The 19,947-nt window shown below is 30.1% G+C and overlaps 1 protein-coding gene and 1 long non-coding RNA gene across 2 annotated transcripts; both read right to left on the bottom strand.

Annotated features, from left to right (window-relative positions):
- Positions 1 to 2,437: 2,437 nt before the first annotated feature.
- LOC110649702 (uncharacterized) lies at positions 2,438 to 5,402 on the bottom strand. Its single transcript, XR_009147657.1, has 3 exons — positions 3,469 to 5,402; positions 3,178 to 3,356; positions 2,438 to 2,916 (listed from the first exon to the last, which is right to left on the bottom strand). It is a non-coding gene; the product is annotated as an uncharacterized LOC110649702 (long non-coding RNA).
- Positions 5,403 to 7,524: 2,122 nt separating this feature from the next.
- On the bottom strand, positions 7,525 to 9,231 carry LOC110649698 (peroxidase RIP1-like). Its single transcript, XM_021804378.2, has 3 exons — positions 8,687 to 9,231; positions 8,383 to 8,577; positions 7,525 to 8,266 (listed from the first exon to the last, which is right to left on the bottom strand). The coding sequence occupies exons 1-3, from the start codon at positions 8,903 to 8,905 to the stop codon at positions 7,718 to 7,720; spliced, it is 963 nt and encodes a 320-aa protein (XP_021660070.2). The 5' UTR covers positions 8,906 to 9,231; the 3' UTR covers positions 7,525 to 7,717.
- Positions 9,232 to 19,947: the final 10,716 nt, after the last annotated feature.

Below are 19,947 nucleotides of genomic sequence, written 5' to 3'. Positions count from 1 at the left end.
AAAACTTAGTTGAGTTGAGTTACTGTTTAGTTCATTTGATATCATTTTAAGCATTAATTTGAATTTTATTTGGTCCCTATAATTCTATAATTTGAAAAACACAACTATATAACTCTTTATTTTCTAAATCTTGAATGGTTTAGTAAGTATAAATGGTCATTTTTCCCTTTTTTAAATATGTTAACTAATAGAAAACTTGATTTAAACTGGATTAAGGGACTAAAGAATAAATAAAATAAAAATATTGAGACTAATTAATATATTTTTTAAATAAAATAATAAAATAATTAATTTTGTTAAAATAAAAGAACTAAATAATAATTTTCCTTTGCTAGATGTCTTTTTTGCTTATACCTTGTTTTCGTCACAATATTGAAAGATTGTCGCATTTCTTAAAGGAGAGTTCTTGCTTACTTTAATTACACAGATAATATTATTAATAATATTAATCAAACTTAACTCACCTACTACGACAATATTATTAATAATATTAATCAAACTTAATTCACCTACTACTTAATTAATGCTTATAATTGTTTGAATGCGTAGTTCCTGATGAGTCTCTGCTCAATCGATCCATTATTGAACTGCATATGGCACCCAGATCTTGATTATGTAGTCCAAGACCATAAAACTTAAAAAACAGAAGTCAGATTCAACACGGTTGCAGGTAAGCTTCTTCTTAATTAGTCATAAACAGGAGGCCTTCTACATTGTTAGATGCAAGTTTTTTTTTTTTTTTTTTCTTTTATCTGGAGAATAGAAATTCAAATCTAAAAATGTTGGGTGAGCGATATGCCTCAAGCCACTGGATCAAGCCAAGCTAAGTATAGATACAAGCTAGTTAATCAGTGATGAGCTTTCTATAATGCTAGAGTTAAATACAAGTTGCTTAATCAATGAACTGACATTGCAAATTTAAACCCTACTTTAATGAAGCCTAATAAAAGGAAATACAAAGTAGTTAATTTGTTTCAGCTTCTGAAATTTACCATCCCTTTCGCCTGGGAACTGCCAAGTTTTACTGTAAAACTAACAAGATATAAAAAGACAACTCATGGCACGATAAATTTGTTCCAAGATGCTGTCTGTACTTTTCTAACGACAAAGAGCATAGTGTTCCTCAGTTTTAGTGAAAGAAAAATGGAATCTTACGTAGAAAATCCGACGAGCAATTATGGATATGGGGGCCCTAAACTGGCCGCACCTGCACTGTTGTGCACCAAAATACCACAAAACAAAAGAAAGAAAGCGAGAAGATCCTGCTTTTACTTCTTTCTAGTTTCTAAACGGCCAACCAAGGTGAGCGTGAAGAAAGAAGATACCATAAGGGTAAGAGCTAGATGTGAAATAAATCAAACACTTACTGCTTAAGTTATGCATTTTCTCATTTTCTTTTCTTTTCTGTTCAATCTTTTTTGTGTCCTACTTTTCGGCAGCTCTGCTGCTAGCAACTTGGGCATGTTCCTCATCAGCTCTATATTCCATGTGATCCTGGACCACAATTTTTATGATATTCCTTCTTCCAAGTTCCAATTGCTGTAGGGTGTTACAGCTGCTTTAGAAGCCAGTGCCTTTCATTTTGTTTTCTTTACAGACAATAATTATCAATGAGATCAGTTCAGTAGTAAGGCTTTTCATGAATTAAGTTATAAATTATGGAGTTTTCACAATAATTCTCTAGACAAACAAACTCAATTAACCAACTTATATTCTCAATAAAACATGTCTGCTTGGATTTGGAAGCAATTTGTTGTCTTATTTGTTTTACTCTAGAGCTTTTCATAAACAACTAAAAATTCTTACCTATATCTCAGTATATAAAATTCATATACCCAACCAATAATAAATTATCAATAATTTTAAGTTAAACCTATCATATTTTTTTAATAGGATCAACTAGTATATGCATCCCAAGTACAAGTAAGAACAACTCGACAATTGAATGGGATATGTAAATAAATCTCTATCTTTCTCTCTCTATATAAAATCCCCTTTTCCCACCTTTCAGTCTCTGTAGAGTTGAAACCACATAAATTTTGGTTTAACATCTTGAAGTCAAGCATTAGTCACATATAAGCTGATGAAGACTGCTAGAGAGAACCTATGCTTTTCTGACCATATTTGATGACTTCATGTATTGCATTTGCTAAGTAATTTACATTTCCTGTAGTAACAATGGACTTACCGCACATGTATCAGCATATGGTCATAGTTTAGAATCGGTCATATAATTTCTATGGTACTCCCAATAGTTCAAAGGAAACTAAACTTTTAGTTTTATATTTGGCCATGTTGCCATAGTTGCTTTTACCTCATACGTCCATCAAGAGTCATGTAAATGTGGAATTCCCTTACTAGCCGACCTACCTGTTGGGGATTAAGCCAGAGATGCAAAACATCCCGACCAGCAGTTTTTTAGAATTGAGGCTAAAAGTTACAATCTAAATGCTTAGGCATCCGCATTTCAGCTTTTCATATAAAACTGCAAATTGACCCAAAGTACACTTGAAGCAGTATGAAGTGAATGAGAAAATCAATGGTTATCAGCCAACATGGTTTTGTTATATGTTCCCAATTGAGAGAAGAACCTAATTGCCTAAAGCTTTTCCACAGATTAATCCTCATTGCTTGAATGCGATTTGCCATGCCCTTGTGTTCCAGGCAATGATCACAAGGCATATCACATTGTCAGCTTCCTGGCATTCCATTGACAAGAAACAAAAAGAAGAGCAACTTATGATGATTTATGTTACCTTCACCTCTTTGACCCAAAGTGCCTTTATATCTGGATCACTCAGGACAGTAGATACTAGTGGTTTCCCATGAACAGGAGGGTTACTATACATTGCCCTGGCAATCTTCTGCAGTTGGCTTTTGATTGCCTCTGCTTGCATCATATCATTGCAAAGAACACTGAGAAAAATAGAGGTTAAACCAACATTCATTGACTGCAAACAAAATTGGGTATCACTTAAGACAGCACTAACTAATTTCTTTTAATTATAGCCATTTTATGCTTCTGACAACTAGTAAATCTGGAACTCAAAACTCAACTAGGTGAAAAAGCTATCCTTTTAATTAATTCTTAATTTACTTTTACAGTGGGGAATAATGCCTGTATAAAATCAAATAAACACATGAACTCAAAGTAAAAAATTGGGATCAACTGCTGACCTGAGACAACCAACTCAGTGTCCATACAATCCCATGTTCTATGCAAAGGATTGGGCACAACCTATCAAATGCCCATCGTCAAGAAAAATAGTAAAATACAGATGGATAGAGCATCCTTGTCAAGGTGTCCACTTGCAAAACCTTGGTAAGCCATGTCGAAGAAGGGAATGATTCTTTACCTAGAAAATAATAGGACTTCAAAATGATGATTTGAATTTATCGAAATATAGTCAGTTTTTTTTTTTTTTTTTTTTTTTTTTTTTTTTTTTTTCTAAATTATGTCATAATTACCTTGAATTGATATGTGATTTCCCTCCATTATCCCTCAGTAGGATCAACTCTAGTAGGGTTGTGAGAATAGGGATGGAGCAGAAAAAAGGAACCATCTGAGGCATTCTACAGAAGCCATAATCAAAGAAAATCAACAAAATTATATGAATGCCACAATTGCAAGTTTCAGTATTCTGCAGCATGTTTTGAAGCTCAGAAAAACAGCATTTTATTGACAACTTATCCAGAAATACGATGTTGCAGTACTCCTGTTGCCAAACAACTACACTAGTACAATGAACTTGCACCTGTTTTTTTGGCTTTGAAAATCTGAACTCCAACTCTTGTTAGACATAGCCAAAAGTTAAGAGTTCTATAAGATGTAGCAAAAGTTTAAGGCAGCTACTGATTTAGACAAGATGTTTTGCAGTTGATTAAAAAGGTGTGCTTGTTGGTCTGAATGAATGACACAGAAGGTGCTTGAGAAACATGACAAATCTGTTGCATTACCAAATAAAGAATTATCATCTGCTCTATGAGTTGCACAAAAATTCCCGTATGATGACATCTCTTTACATCATCCATAAGAGCAGTAAAGTTTAAACCCTTCAAATCAGGATGGTAGTAGCGAAAGGTACTCGGTGGAACTTGGGCATCTCTCCATATGTTATGGTAGCTGTGAAATGCACAAGATTGAATCTCAGTGACAGAAAGATGGAACCCATAAATCTGTTAGTAACTTATATTCAGGTCCTTAGGATTTACCTCAAATGAAACAGTCTTCCATTTTGGGGAATGGAAAATGTTGTTCTCAATTAAAACTATGGACCTGAATGCAATTTATGCTGTAGTTTTAAATATAAACTTGGGAAAGAACTGAGAGGATACCAATCAAACTTATTTGGACCAAATAGGATTGGGCAAATATATTGAAGATTCAGGATGAAAAACGCTTCTGGAACTCCACAAAGAGGCTGCACGCACCAGTTCCCGAGAGTGCTTGAACACCAGCAAAACTGCCTTCTTTTATGACATCTGAATTCTTACCATAAACCAATTTGACACTCTCCTCGGACAATTTGAACTCACTGCAGATGAAATAGACTCCCTGCCAATGCCCCTTGCTAAAACTTCACTACAACAGGATTGGTAGTGTAGGAGGAGGGATGTGAAGAGTCATACCACTAAGTGTTCAAGGAAATGGCTTCCACTAAATCAGTAATTAAAATAAGAAGATAATGTGGTTAGAATTTCCGAAATTGGAATTCCATGAAGATATGCATATATATCTGTCAATTAAATGTCTACATTCCTTTGTTCCTTGTACTGCTTATGTTCCTCATATCAATGTGTCGAAGGCATTGACAGAAAACAGGTTTGCCCGCCCTTATCATCCCTATAAGCTCCCTAAAAAATGTAAACAAGAAAATAAAATTCAGAGACCCCAAAATCATAAAACCAATAAATAACAAGCATTATCATGAAAGTTACAAGGAACACAACTCCAGAAATAAAATAAAATAAAAGAAAAAATACCACTCCAAGATTGATCTTGACGGGGCTAGCGTCAGCAAGAAAAGCCTCAGTGATAATGGGGTCCTTAGTAGCAGGGCCCACGTGGGCCCACCAATGAAGGGCACTGGTAGAGGTTGAGAAGCATCTTGATGTTCTCATCAAATGATATCTCCGGATGTTGATGATGAGATTGCAGTGGATTCTCGTTGGGTCTGAGGTGGCAGAAAATTTTCCTTATTCACCATGAATGAATGGGAAGGAGTTTCTTGAGAAAGGTGTCTTCTTCTTGAATACTTCTGGTTTTGAACTGCGCATCCAGTGGGCATAAGGGCGTTCAGATAGCCAACAGAAATCAGGATGGTATCCGTTTTCTGTTTCAGGTTCAGCATCCCAACCCAAAGAAACAGCGCACTGACGCGGCACAACGGATGCTGGTGCATTTGTCGCGGCGAATGGACACGGAGTCGACAAGTTGAGATTATTTATCCTTGGGCCCATGCCCAATAATGATTCGTTCTTGGGCTTGCTGTACAATCTCACCCAGCTAATTTTAACAACCCGTTAACAACCCCTACAACTTAATTTCTAACATTGAAATTTAATTAAATTACTATTAATTTTAAAAAAAATATCAAAATATTTCTATCTTTATTTTTAATTTATAAAAAATTTAATTTTTAAAATATTAATTTCTTAATAATTTAATTCATGAAATTGTATTTTATTTACAATTTAATCCCTATATTTTTAAAATTTAGGTCCTATTAAATTAAAAAATTTTTAATTTGAATTATTAAAATATGAATTAATTATTTTAAGATCCTTAAAAATTTTAGTTAATTGTAAAATTATTCATATATTTTACAAATTAATCCTTAAATATTATAACATTTATAAATAAACCCTTATAACTTTGTAAAATGTTAATTATGTCATTATTACTTTAATGATATATAAATAATTATATATATATATATATATATATATATATATTTATTAATTTATAATATTTTTAAATTATATTATATTATTATTTATAAAAGAATATGAATTTGGATGGAAATTGTTATTAAAATAAAACTTCAATAACTAAATTATTTTTATATTAAAAATAAAGTTAAAAATATTTTAATATTTTTACTAAATTTAATAGGAAATTAATCGTAATTATAACAGTAAAGAAGAACTTGTAAATTTATTAAAACATCAAATGACTAAATTGCTTTATTTTAAAATTATAAAAACTAATTTATAGGTTTAACCAAATTTTATTGACTAAATTACTAATAAAATAAAATTTTAGAGACTAAATTATTTTTATATTGAAATAGAATAAGGGCATTTTGGTTATCTTTTCTAGAAATAACAGTAGCATAATAGGTGGATCTTAATATTAGTGGTGGAGCTTATTTTCACACAAATTTTATTTGTAAGTCGTTTTTATTGTGAGAGTTTTATCTGAATATAACTCTCGTCTCAAAGATAAATAAGTTTCATTTTTATATATGAGTAGAGATGCTACGTGTTTAATAAAAAAAATAATTTGATAAAATTTAAATTCTTACATCTGGATTTTTTTTTTAATTATTATTACAAATGTAGCCACAAAGACAGAAGGTGCTACTGAAGCCATTTGGTTAATTAATTCTATCAGCGTGGTATAGTGAATGTGTGAATGCAAATTCTGGACTCTTAAGGCGAAAGATGTAATAGTAGGTTTTGTGTGTTCTCTTGGGTATGGAGATAAGGGTACTTATATGAAGGGCACATGTAAACTTGAGGGTGACTTGGGCGGTGGATGTGACTATTTCCATGCAAGGGAAGCGAATGAGTAGTGGGGATTGTTTTGATTTGGTCTTGTACATTTGCAAGTTGTGCAGCTAAGCAAGTGTAAAGTATTAGCTGCTATTCGTTGAAGGCCGCAAAGTTTATCCGCTTAAGTAAACCAACCTAAACGCGTGATCAATTGACAATGCGTAATAATGACTTCTTAATTTTATATTAATGTTGTTTATTTAGGCTTTTTGGGGGGAATAATAAGTCAATTTATGATAATGAATTGACATGCTAGCCCGTGTGAAGGATCTCAATAATTGAAATTAGTCACAATTTTATGAGAAAGACAATTAATATTTCTAAACCTATTAGTGGATCCACTTTGAATATTACTGTTACAGCTAAATAATATGTTAATCTGAGGTACGTAGAAGAATGATGAATTCAGGATGGTAACTAAGAACATTGTCACTGTTGATAAGATTTCCTTGCACTTTCCAACTTTGTCCGCCATTGTCTTCAATTTTCCTCTTTCAAATATCCATTGATCATTGGCAACTTACGGAAAGTTTTTGACCCCTGCCTTCCTGGCCTCACCATAGGGATAATAACATTTCACAGAGCCTGGATTGTTAAAAGAATTTGTAATCTCATCAACATAAGCAAATATATATGTATTGGTCGGATAACTATACGTACTCTCAAAATTTTTGTGATTGCAAAAAGGTTACTTAATAACTACCAAACCAACATGTCAAACTGGCACATTCTTTGAAAACATGAAAATTTTAAAATAATCTTTATTCTTGATTTGAATTATTCCACAACTTAAATTGATTTAATACATACGACCTGTCATTACAAGAAACAAATGGGATGAGTGAAATCCAAAAAGAGAAAATACTACTTTTTTTTTAGTAAATTGCAATCCAACACTTTGAAAAAATATTGTAATCTTCCACAAATAGACAGCAATCGCTCAGTTCACCTTCCTGCAGTTCGAACGAATTTGTCCTTCGTTTCCTGTCAGTGGTTTTATATTCCCCATCTTAATCATAGACCTAGCAAAATCGGCAGAAAAAGCTTTGGCATTTGTGCTGTAAGTGTTTACTAGACCATCAGTGGAGCCGCCATTAAAAACTTGTTGATCCGAATGAAGAAGACCTCTTTTCTGTATTAAATTGGTGAAGTATGCAGTGTCAAATTGTGCAGGTGTTGGGTCCAGAGGCGATAGGGTCGAATTGCCACCAATGCTTGGGCAAGTTAATCTTCGCTGTTGTGCAAATTCAGGGTCAATATTAGTTTCATTGTAGATTCGGTTCCTGAAGACAAAACATTGTGCAAACCCTATAGTATGGCCACCAGAAAGAGCAACAAGGTCTCTTTCGTCGAGACCTTGGCTTTTGAAGTTGTTAATAAGTGCAGGAAGGTCCATAAATGGCGATGGGATGTCACTGTCTGCCTTTGCCCTGCTAGCGGTAGTTGAGTCTCTCCTCCCAAGTTCCACGTTCCATGTTGGCCCTCCAAGCTGCATATTTTTCATCTTTATTAGCCATCACTAATTGCCATAATTTAGGTTCTACTTTCATATATCATACATGTTTAATTTTCTGCAACAAGCATTAGAGATAATATAGCAATTACCGCAACTACAGAATCGCGGGCTACGACCGCCAAAACGTCTGCACAGGAGACCACGGAGCAACCACACACTTCGTCCACTGCCTGCTTAATCTGGTCGATAACTTCAAATCCTCTAGCAGAGTTTAAATTAGGGCGAGCATTCTTTTCACTGTCAATAGTGGGTGAAGGATCCAGAAGAATTGATGCATCACAGCCCTGCATGTATTACCAATAAAAGCCAAATCATTAATAAATTATAATTAATAACTTGATTAATTATCATGAAATGATCAAATTTAAATGAGAAATTGGGAAAATGCAGTACATTAACAAAACAGTCGTGGAAATGCAGGCGTAGTAAAGAAGCACCCATCCGCTGTTCTTTGTACACTGCAGCCTCAACGAGTCGTTTAATAGTTGGTAAAGCTTCGGGACACACGCTGTCATAGTAATAAGGAGAAAGCGAAGATGAAGATACACTAGCAACAGCAGCAGCCAATATAATCAAGGCAGAAAGATAAAAGATGCCGCCATGCGAAGCCATGCTTATTGCTTAGTAATTGATGAATTGTGAACTCTGAAAAACTAAGGTGACAGCAAGGTATGTATGAGATTAGGGTGCTTCTTCCGTATTCATCAATGGTTGGTATTTATAGAAAGGGAAAGACAAGAGTTTGGTTTCTTTTTCTTGGACTTGGCCAACTGCTAGATGGCTTAGCTTCTGAGAATCTAAGAGTTGCAAGAAACCTTCGGATTCTATCCATGGGGAAATATTAACTGTAGTTTTAAGGAATTGTTTGATCTGGTCATGTATTTTAAATTTTCTCCGTGTACAGACTGTCTAATGTCTGCCTTGATATGTTAACAACCTCTCATTTCTCCGCAATAAATTAATCTGAATTTGATAGATTGGAAATATAAAATTTTTGGCCATTTGACTGGGCAGGTGAGCTTTTGTTAGAAGCAGCATCTCATCCACATCGATATGGTCAGCGCATTCCTATACTACTAGTTGATAGTGTCTTAAACAATGTAGTTGGTAAGATCGCTGTATTATAATCAGATAATGTAATGCAGCACATAAACGTCGACCAAAATTATAAATTAAGAAAGAAGAGAAGTTTTCATAAATGCTAATAAACCTCCACTAGTTAATGGCTCCGAAGGAGTAGGTCAGTCATCAATATGTGAAATTTCCATAGCATTTGCTTCTCCAACAACTATTTTGTCATCAATTACATTTGCATAATGATTTTTAGGCATGACCAAGTAAAAATGATATTAATAAAATGAAAAAAATTTTTTTTTGTTAAACATAATTATTCATCAACATTGCGGTTAAAATATCATTAAGCTTAATTTATGCATTTTTAATTCTTCGAAAAATTCTTATCTATACTTAATCCACCATATATATATATATATATATATATATATCATCATACATTTTATATTTTGAATCCATAATAAATAAGGTTTAGACTAAAAAAATCTTAATTCCTCTAAGATTGAAACCACGTATCATTTATTGTTGAATTGTTTCTGGACAAAAGTGTGGTGTTGGGTATTATTTGATTGCTTCTCAAGTAACTTCATTCTTGTTTATTCAAAACCTTGTCATGAAATTTTTATTTCTTTTTTTATTTTATTCTTTTGGGTTATGAGAGGGAGTGTCAATTCAAATACTACCCGACCAAATTACAGGCCTTGTTAGCTAATTTCTCTTCCAAAACTTGAACCAGTCATGCAGAACTCCTTAGTTCTACTGGCATGACAGCATATATACGAAGTTTGTTAGTATACCATATATGGACGGATGGATCAATAAAATTGCAGCAATTAGTTAATGCTGTTATTTATTTGATTTAAGAGATCTCTTAATTTTTTTATTTTAAATTTTTTGTTGCATAAAATGCTAAGGGTGTTTGGATAATTAGTTATATAATTATTATTAATAATAAAATTTATAAATTACAATAAAAATAATAATCAACCTTTGGTATTTTTTTAATAAATTATATATTTTATTAATTTTAAATAACTATGAAAAACTTACTAAAAAAATTCATACTACATTTAGGTCTAAATAACTAATTAAAAAAAAATATATTTAAACAATAAAAATTTAATAATATTCATATAAATAGACAGCCCAAACCTTTTGGTGCCACCACCAAGACTTATTAAGAAGATTTTGCAATATATATTAATTACAATATTAGTTTGATAAAAAACTTACTATATATTTTAAGAAAATATTATCAATTAATCACTTGTAGGTTAAAAGCATAAATTTATCGAGGCATTTATCGAACATGTCAAAGACAAAAGCAAAAAGAAAAAAATAATTTTTTTTTTTTAAAAATAGAGATTAGAACAATAACAACAAAGAACAACATTTAAAATTATGCAATACTTAGATCGCAATGAAAATGACTGAATTATTTTCTAGTTAACTATCTAAAATTACAAATTCAATTTATAAATTACAGTTGAAAATCATGAAAATCGAGATCTAAGAATTGAATCAAAAAGCAAATTAATTAGTAAAAGGGAAATATAATGTAACTTAATCGACAATCAATTCAATTCTTTAACTATGATAAACCAAAGGTGAAAATAAAGGGTATAGAAATGTATAATATTTTAGAGCATGTATCATTTTAATTTTTTCTCCTTGTCATTTTTCATTATTTTTTTTTCTTCTCTTTTTATATCTTTCTTTTTAATATTTTATTTTTAAAATATTCTAAATAAATATTTATACTTTATAATATTTAAAAAATTGAGGGCCAAAGAATTTCAACTATTATAGTTATAACATATATAATAAATAAAAAAAATGTGGGGCCCCTTTTCATATACCTTGTGTCTGCCCCTGACTTTTTTTTTTTTTTTTTTTTAACTTTTCTCATGTGATGAAAATAGAATTCAGCAGCATTAATTTTAAAAGCTGAAGGTTAAGTGTGACAACTTGATATTGTGAATATGGCCCCCAAAATTTTTTGAAATTGAAATTTCATCTATAAAATTTAATATTATTTTAAGAAAATTATGATTTGCTATTCTAAAATTTTTAAAATTAAAATTTTATCTATAAATTTTAATTTTTTGAAAAAATTATTATTTACCCCTTTAATATTTTTATATTTTCATTACTTTTACACTTTTTTATGCAAATTTTATTTATATTTTTTTTTAAAAATTTATTATTTAGATACTGAATTTTGTTGCTAATAATGATTTGATTTATAAGTTTAGAAAATTAAATTATTTATTTCCTAACTTTTGTTTTGATCAAAATTATAAGTTTAGCGATCCACATAATTAATGTGAAAAGATAAACATATATTTTCTTTAATTAAAATTAATAATCAGTGTAGTTAACCCAAATCCCATATCTCTCCTTCAACAGTTCCTCGATCCCTCTCCGTCACTTTCATTGCCCAGATTAAAAATTTCAGTGATTAAATATGTGTTTTATAATTTATATATATATATATATATATATATATATATATATATATATATATATATATATTTATAAAATTTCTGCCCTTTTCGTTGATTTGTTTTTTGCTGGAAATTTGCAACAATATGATCCCTCTCAGGATTCAATATATTCTTTGGCTCGTTTTGTTGAGGCAGTGGGTGTAGAATAGGTTTTGAGGCGTGATGAATCACTATATTTAAGGTATTAATTGCCTTCACTAGATTGCTGCAAGGTTATGACAATATACCTCAAGGATACAATAAAGCCTGAAATCTGCAGACAGCAACTCCTGAAGATTTCCATTAAGAACTTTTTATATGAACTGAATTTAGAGAGACTATAAGAAAAGAAGAAGAAGTAGAAACAGTATATATCTGGATTAAAAAAATCATCTATATTTATAAAGAATGAAAAGTCATAGCACCTTTACTAGATAGACACATCTGTCTATCTCCAATAGATACAATTATTTATGTAATAGACATATCTGTTTATTAAAAGACACCTATACAAATAGTTGTGACAATTTGTATAGACATATATATTTATTAATAGACATCTATACAAATAGTTATGACTTTTTGTATAGAATAGATATGTCTGTTTATTAACAGACACCTATACAAACAGTTGTGACTGTTTATATAGAATTGACATGCCTGTCTATTAACAGACACATCTACTTATTAATAAACACATCTATTCGTAATTTATTTATAAAAATTACAATATGATAATTATTTTATTTTACACATATATGTGTCAAGTGCCATAATAGAATAATATATATATATATATATATAATTCTATACATATTTCACTCTTGTCATTCCTTCATTTTCTTATATTTTAACAATATAAGAATTCTTTCTCTCTATACTATCTAACATACAAGTTATTTATAACAATCTCCCACTTAGCTTGTATTGTTAGATCCCATTGTTTCATGCATAATGAAAAGTATCTTTCGATTTAAACTTTTCCTTAGTGCAAGTATTTCAAAGTTCTAAAGAAATCATGGTGGCCTTAGTTTAAACCTAGATTCCTATTAAATAGAACGGGAAATACTACACACACAAATCAATTAGTTCGACTTAAAAAGTTCACCAAAATTTTAGCACGAATATGGCCTTGTGCTACCTCCTGTTTTCATGAACATTTACAAAAGTTATTCTCACTTTTGTTGAAGCGGCACCACTTCCTATGTTCATATAGGTGAAGTTTCCTTTGTAATAATTTTAAATTTCATTAAGAGTATAAATACTCATCCTCATTCCATTAACTTAGTACATTAAGTACTTTAATTACAACATTTACTAATGACTTATCACAATATAAAGAAATAGATGGCGCAGGTTGTGGCCACAACTTAATATCCGATAACAAGTTTCTCAGTCATTCTACTTCTTTACCAACATTCACCAAAGTTATAAATTCGGATTCTACCGTAGAATGAGTTATACAAGTTTGTTTCTTTGATGCCCAAAAAACAAAACCTCCACCTAAAGTGGACACCCAACTAAATATTGACTTATTATCCTTAGTACTACTTATCCAATTGGCATTTTTATAACCCTAGGATCTCCACCATATTTGTTTCACTAGTCAACCATATAATCACATGTTTATAACATGAACTACATAAATAATTCACAGTCTAGATATGTACCTTATTTGTAGAAATAAACTGCTCCATAACTTGTTTAAAATGAGAGTATCTAACAATAAAGGACCAAGCTAAACTTGCACACACACACAAATGCATACTCATTTGTCCTTTTGTCACTTCTTACAAATGACTTGCAAGGCTCTTATATTTACTACTCAAAATGTACCAACCTTTTGGCCAATAAGTTCATCTCTTCATGCATGTAACTATTTAGAAGAATTGCATCTTTTCATTTAGTTATATCTTTTGGCCAAGGGACACAACTCTTTGCATGGATACAACTCTTTATATGATTTTAGCACAATTGGAAATTTATCACAGAATAATCTATAGTTTATAATTCCTTTTTTTTTTTAAATATCCAAAAACTCTTGAAATTTCTTTCCAATATTTCACACTGGGATTATTAGCATATCTTGACAATTTACATACTGCAAAAACAACATCAGGAGTAATGCAATGCATAGCATATATTAAGCTATCAATAGCTTTAGTATACTCAATTTGAGTAATTATTCTACCAAAATTTCCAGTCAATTTGCAATAAATATGATATGGAGTATTTGCTTCCCTCAATATAATGAAATTGACAAAGCGTAAAACCCCCACTATGTTACAGCTAGGTAGTTTAGGCAGATCCCTCAAGGATAATAACTAAAATATAAATCTAGACAGTAATTTTAAAATTCTCCCAAGAATAAATTAAAGAATAATAATATTGATTGTAGGTAAAAATGAAGAGAAGAGACAAAAAAGAAAAGTTAATAGATTTTTGTTCCAAACTGCTATTTATAAAGCATTTGCATCTCTTCAAACATATATAATAGTTTACTTTGTATCTATTAGAATAATTATATCTATTCACTTACACCTTTTAGAATAGATACAACAGTTCACTTCGTATCTCTTATAACAATTACATCTATTCTCTTGTACCCTTTACAACAGATACAATCGTTCACTTTGTAACTCTTAGAATAATTACATCTGTTCAGTTATACCTTTTACAACTATTTACTTTGTATCTCTTAGTATAATTACATCTGTTCACTTATACCTCTTAGAACATATACAACCGTTCACTTATACCTCGTAGAACAGATACAACCATTCACTTATAACTTTTAGAACAGATACAACCATTCACTTTGTATCTCTTAGAACAATTATATTTGTTCACTTATACCTTTTACAATAGATATAATTATCGGTAATAAATAGTTCATTTTGATATCTTTTAATGAACAAACATAACTCTTTTGAAATGAGACAAATTTTTCTATCACTAATATTTTAACTATATTCCCACCTAGTTAGTGATAGACACAATCAATATGAATTAGGATTTATGTATATAAAAAGTGTTTTTTGACTTATGCACATAAATTTTATTACCTTCTTTAACACATTCACCATGAGCTTTAGCATCATAATATAACCTTATACTTCTTTTAATTATAAGCATGTCATCAACATAAAACAAATTATCACATAAAAAACTTTTTAATGTGTAAGTGTTTCTGAATCTGTTTAAGAGAAAAGTCGTATGTGGCATACAATAATTTCTTCCTATAATCATTCAAACTAGAAGTATGATGTGCTATTATTTCTCCTAATTGCAATGATTTAGGAACTACCACTTTCAAATCTTTAAACTTTAAAATAAAGATATGCAACTCATGGACTTATCCATAACAGGCATATTATCAAGTATTTATAATTCAAAATATTTCATAATGAGAATTTTATCCATACCTTTTTTTTCTGTATTATATTTGAATTCTAACGAATTCCAGATTTCCTTTGAAGATTTGACAGAGGTAAACAAATCTTATAGCCTATCTGATGATTTATTGAGAATATAACTTCTGCATGGCAATTCATCTTCTTTTCTTGATCTGCTTTCACCTTCTTAGTGAATATAATTTGTTCCTTAAAATGATCAAATTTCATGAACTCTTGACTCATCACGGAAACAACCTTAAACTCCATTGCGATTAATACTTTAAAATTGTTGAGGCAGTGGGTGTAGAATAGGCTTTGAGGCGTGATGAATCACTATCTTTAAGGTATTAATTGCCCCCACTAGATTGCTGCAAGGTTATGACAATTTACCTCAAGGATACAACAAAGCCTGAAATCTGCAGACAGCAACTCCTGAAGATTTCCCTTAAGAACTCTTTATATGAACTGAATTTAGAGAGACTATAAGAAAAGAAGAAGAAGTAGAAGTAGTATATATCTGGATTGAAAAAATCATCGATATTTATAAAGAATGAAAAGTCATAGCACCTTTACTAGATAGACACATCTGTCTATCTCCAATAGATATAACTGTTTATGTAATAGACATATCTGTTTATTAAAAGACACCTATATAAATAGTTGTGACTATTTGTGTAGACATATATATTTATTAACAGACACCTGTACAAATAGTTATGACTTTTTGTATAGAATAGATATGTCTGTTTATTAATAGACACCTATACAAACAGTTGTGACTGTTTATATAGAATTGACATGTCTGTCTATTAACAGACACATCTATTTATTAATAAACACATCTGTTCGTAATTTATTTACGAAAATTACAATATGATAATTATTTTATTTTACACATATATATGTCAAGTGCCATAATAGAATAATATATATTAAATTATATATATATATATATATAATTCTATACATATTTCACTCTTGTTATTCCTTCATTTTCTTATATTTTAACAATATAAGAATTCTTTCTCTCTATACTATCTAACATACAAGCTATTTATAACACGTTTTTCTGGGTTGTAATTTTTGGCTTTATTTTTTAGTGCATTTAATATAAATTCGAGTTCATATAAAAACAAATCTAATTACTGTTAGATTAAATATTTACATCGATATATGTGTAGAATTAATTAAAGTGTATATATAAAATATGCGAATTTATATGTAAAATTCAATTTAATGGTGGATATACTCATCATCATATGACTTTTTCAACGGACACACTCTTTTTTTTTTTTTTTTGATTTGTTGTTTTTATTGCTGCTTTGGCATTGTTTAGGCAGAGATGAGTTAAAATGGGAGACAGCAGAGACTCAGATGGGAAAGTGAAAAATGTGGAGAGAGAAAGAGAAAATGGAGACTAGGGATTGTGATTTGGGAGAGAGAGAGAGAGAGAAATAGTAGGGGAGGGTAATTTAATTATTTTAAATTTTTTGTAATTTAATTATTTTAAATTTTTTTTCCTCTTGGACCATTGAAATTAGGAAGACTAAGGGCAAGATACATGGAGGTACTTGTAATTTTGACGAAAGCAAAATTAAAAGACTAAATAGTTAATTTTTAAAATTTAAAGATTAAATTATTATTAATAGTAAAATTTAGGGACTAATTATACATTTTTCTAGAGGTTATTATACTCCCAACCCAAAGAACAGCTTTACAGGCGCTGACGCAGTACAACAAATGCTTGACCTATTAGTGCATTTGTTGCAGCGAATGGACATATTGGTTCACCTTTTAAATATAATTGGTAATCGATATATATATTTAAATAATGAATTAAAATGTTTATTAATTTTTAAAAAATAAAATTGATAGCTATGAGTAATTGATATAATTTACATTTATAATTTTTATGAGCTCTATTTTTAAAGTTATTATTTAATTTTATTTTTTATTTAGACTATATTATTTTTTTTACATGTAATAAAAAATAAATACTATTAATATTATTTGATTTTACCTTTTTCATTTACAATCTTAACACTTTAATTAATGTATTGTAATTTTGTTAAAATATTTTTTATTAATAATATAAAATATAAAATATTTATTTATTATGAAAAAATACACTTTTTTTTATCTAAAAACTTAAAATTATAAGATTTTTTTCTTTATCAACAATAATAACTACTTTATTATTTTTTAATTTTATAATTATATTTTTAAAATTATTTAATTATTTTTTAAAGAAATTTAATTACTTTCTTATTTCAATAGTATAATAAATAATATGATAAAAAAATCAATAAATAAATGATATAATATATTAAATTAATAACCATATTTATTTAATAATAACATAAATAATAAATTTATAATTTTATATTTATTTTAATAATACAATAAATTATATAAAATATATTCTCATTAATAATTATACATATTAATAGCAATAATTAAATTTAATTTTACCAAATACTTAATATAAATCGGCTATCATTACCTATCAATTATCAACTATCAGCTAACAATAACTACTATCTATTAATATATATCAGCTGTATTTAACAGTTAAACCAAAAATACTCTGAGTTGTCAGGGATTATTTTCCCTTGACTGTCATGCCGAATAATGATTCATACTTGGGCTTGCTGTACATTCTCATGGCTAATCCAGTTAAATATGGGCCTCTTTGAATTTTATTTTATTATTCTTTTGTGTATTAATAAAAATGAGCTTTCTTTTTCATTAATTATAGTAAAAGTATTCTCAAATTAATTTACAACTAATATGTATTAAGCTTAATTTTTTAAAAGTGATATTAAAAGTGTATTTTCTATATTTTTCCAATGTATTTAATATTATTATTTCCAAAATTCTTTTACATAACATTAAACTTTGATCGATAGAGAAAAAAAAAAAAAAAAACTCACATCTAATAATTAGAGTGGCTAGAATAACTTAATAGGTACTTTGCACTTACAAGTTAGAACATCAATTGCAACCCTCACTTTAGAAAATGAATCCTAGATCCCGAAAGTCAAGCAAGATTATCATTCAAATTATTAAAAAGAAAATAAAATTACTATAGAGGGATAAGTATATATATATATATATATATATATATATTTCCAACAAAAAAGAAAAGCATACATTTTAGCTTTAGCAAATGATTGGTGAAAACCATACCTAATCGCTTTCAAATACTGCTTGAACAAAGATGCTTGTGGACGACTGGACGTCAACAAGAAGAAGGTTCGTGGTTATATATATATAGCTAGGCCAATCATATATATATATATGCTGACAGGGGTTTGAAGTAGTCCACTTACTTCATTAATAATAATAATAATTGTTAGAAGAAAGAATATAAGTAATGAAGGAAAGGATTATGTATTTGTCTGTGTCTCATTTATAGAGATATTACATCTATTTATACATGAGAATATGAACTAATTTGGATAAGAATAATAATTGCTATAATTATGCTACATAAATCTCCTATAATCATGCTAATTGCAGTAATTATGTTACACAAATCTCCTATAATCATGCTAATTGTTGTAATTATGCTAACACCCCCCCTCAAACTCAAGGTGGTAGCACAGGTGCCAACTTGAGTTTGCTTAAGAGATCCTGAAAGCGAGCGAGAGGATGCGTTTTGGTGAATATATCAGCGGTTTGGCTGACAGAGGAGACAGGAATCAAACATATGGTGCCATGAGCAACATGATGACGTACAAAATGACAATCAATTTCGATGTGTTTGGTACGCTCATGAAATACATCATTATGAGAAATCTGTATGGCACTTCTATTATCGCAATGGAGCATTGTGGCAGAAGAATGAGTGACACCCAAATCAGTCAATAACCACCGTAACCAAAGTAATTCAGATGTAGCATCAGCAAGAGCACGATATTCAGATTCTGTGCTAGAACGTGCAACAACAGTTTGCTTTTTACTGCGCCAAGAGATAAGAGAATTACCCAAGAAGAAACAATAACTAGTTGTAGAGCGACGATGCGCCGGATCACCACCTAATCAAGATCGAGTAGCGGATAATACTAGGGAGGAGGTAGCAGAAAAGTGCAAACCATGAAAAAGAGTGCCTTTGATATAACGAAGGATTCGAAGTACTGCAGAGAAATGAGTTGAGCGAGGAGCATACATAAACTGGCTGACTAGATGAACAGCATATGAAATATCAGGTCGAGTAACTGTGAGATAAACAAGACTCCCGACAAGCTGTCGATATAAAGTAGGATCATCAAGAAGAGTGCCATCAAGAGGTGTAATTTTGCAATTGAGCTCCAATGGGGTTGATACTGTTTTGCTATTAGTGATGCCTGCTCGAGAAAGTAAGTCGGATGCATACTTGGCTTGAGATAGATAATAGCCATCAGAATTTTGAGAAACTTCAAGACCCAAAAAATAGCTGAGAGAACCTAGGTCTTTCATTTCAAAATGTTGATTGAGATAATGTTGTAACTCTAAAATACCAGATGAATCATCTCCTGTTATTATCATATCATCAACATAAAGCAACAGAAGAACAATAACACTGTCAGTTCGGCGAGTGAATAATGCAGAATCATGTGGACTAGAGAGAAAACCAAGTTGAGCAAGAGTGGAACTAAATTTGGCAAACCAGGCCCTGGGAGCTTGTTTTAATCCATATAAGGCTCGCCAAAGTTTG

The sequence above is a fragment of the Hevea brasiliensis genome, chromosome 3, assembly GCF_030052815.1.
Source record: "Hevea brasiliensis isolate MT/VB/25A 57/8 chromosome 3, ASM3005281v1, whole genome shotgun sequence".
Taxonomy (NCBI): Eukaryota; Viridiplantae; Streptophyta; class Magnoliopsida; order Malpighiales; family Euphorbiaceae; genus Hevea; species Hevea brasiliensis.
This window is presented reverse-complemented; position numbering and strand designations above follow the sequence as displayed.

Coding starts and splice junctions, on each gene's coding strand:
- LOC110649698 (XM_021804378.2), bottom strand. CDS start 8,905: ATGGCTTCGCATGGCGGCATCTTTTATCTTTCTGCCTTGATTATATTG. Junction 8,578..8,686: donor TCCACGACTGTTTTGTTAAT/GTACTGCATTTT, acceptor TAATACATGCAG/GGCTGTGATGCATCAATTCT. Junction 8,267..8,382: donor CCCGCGATTCTGTAGTTGCG/GTAATTGCTATA, acceptor AAAAATATGCAG/CTTGGAGGGCCAACATGGAA.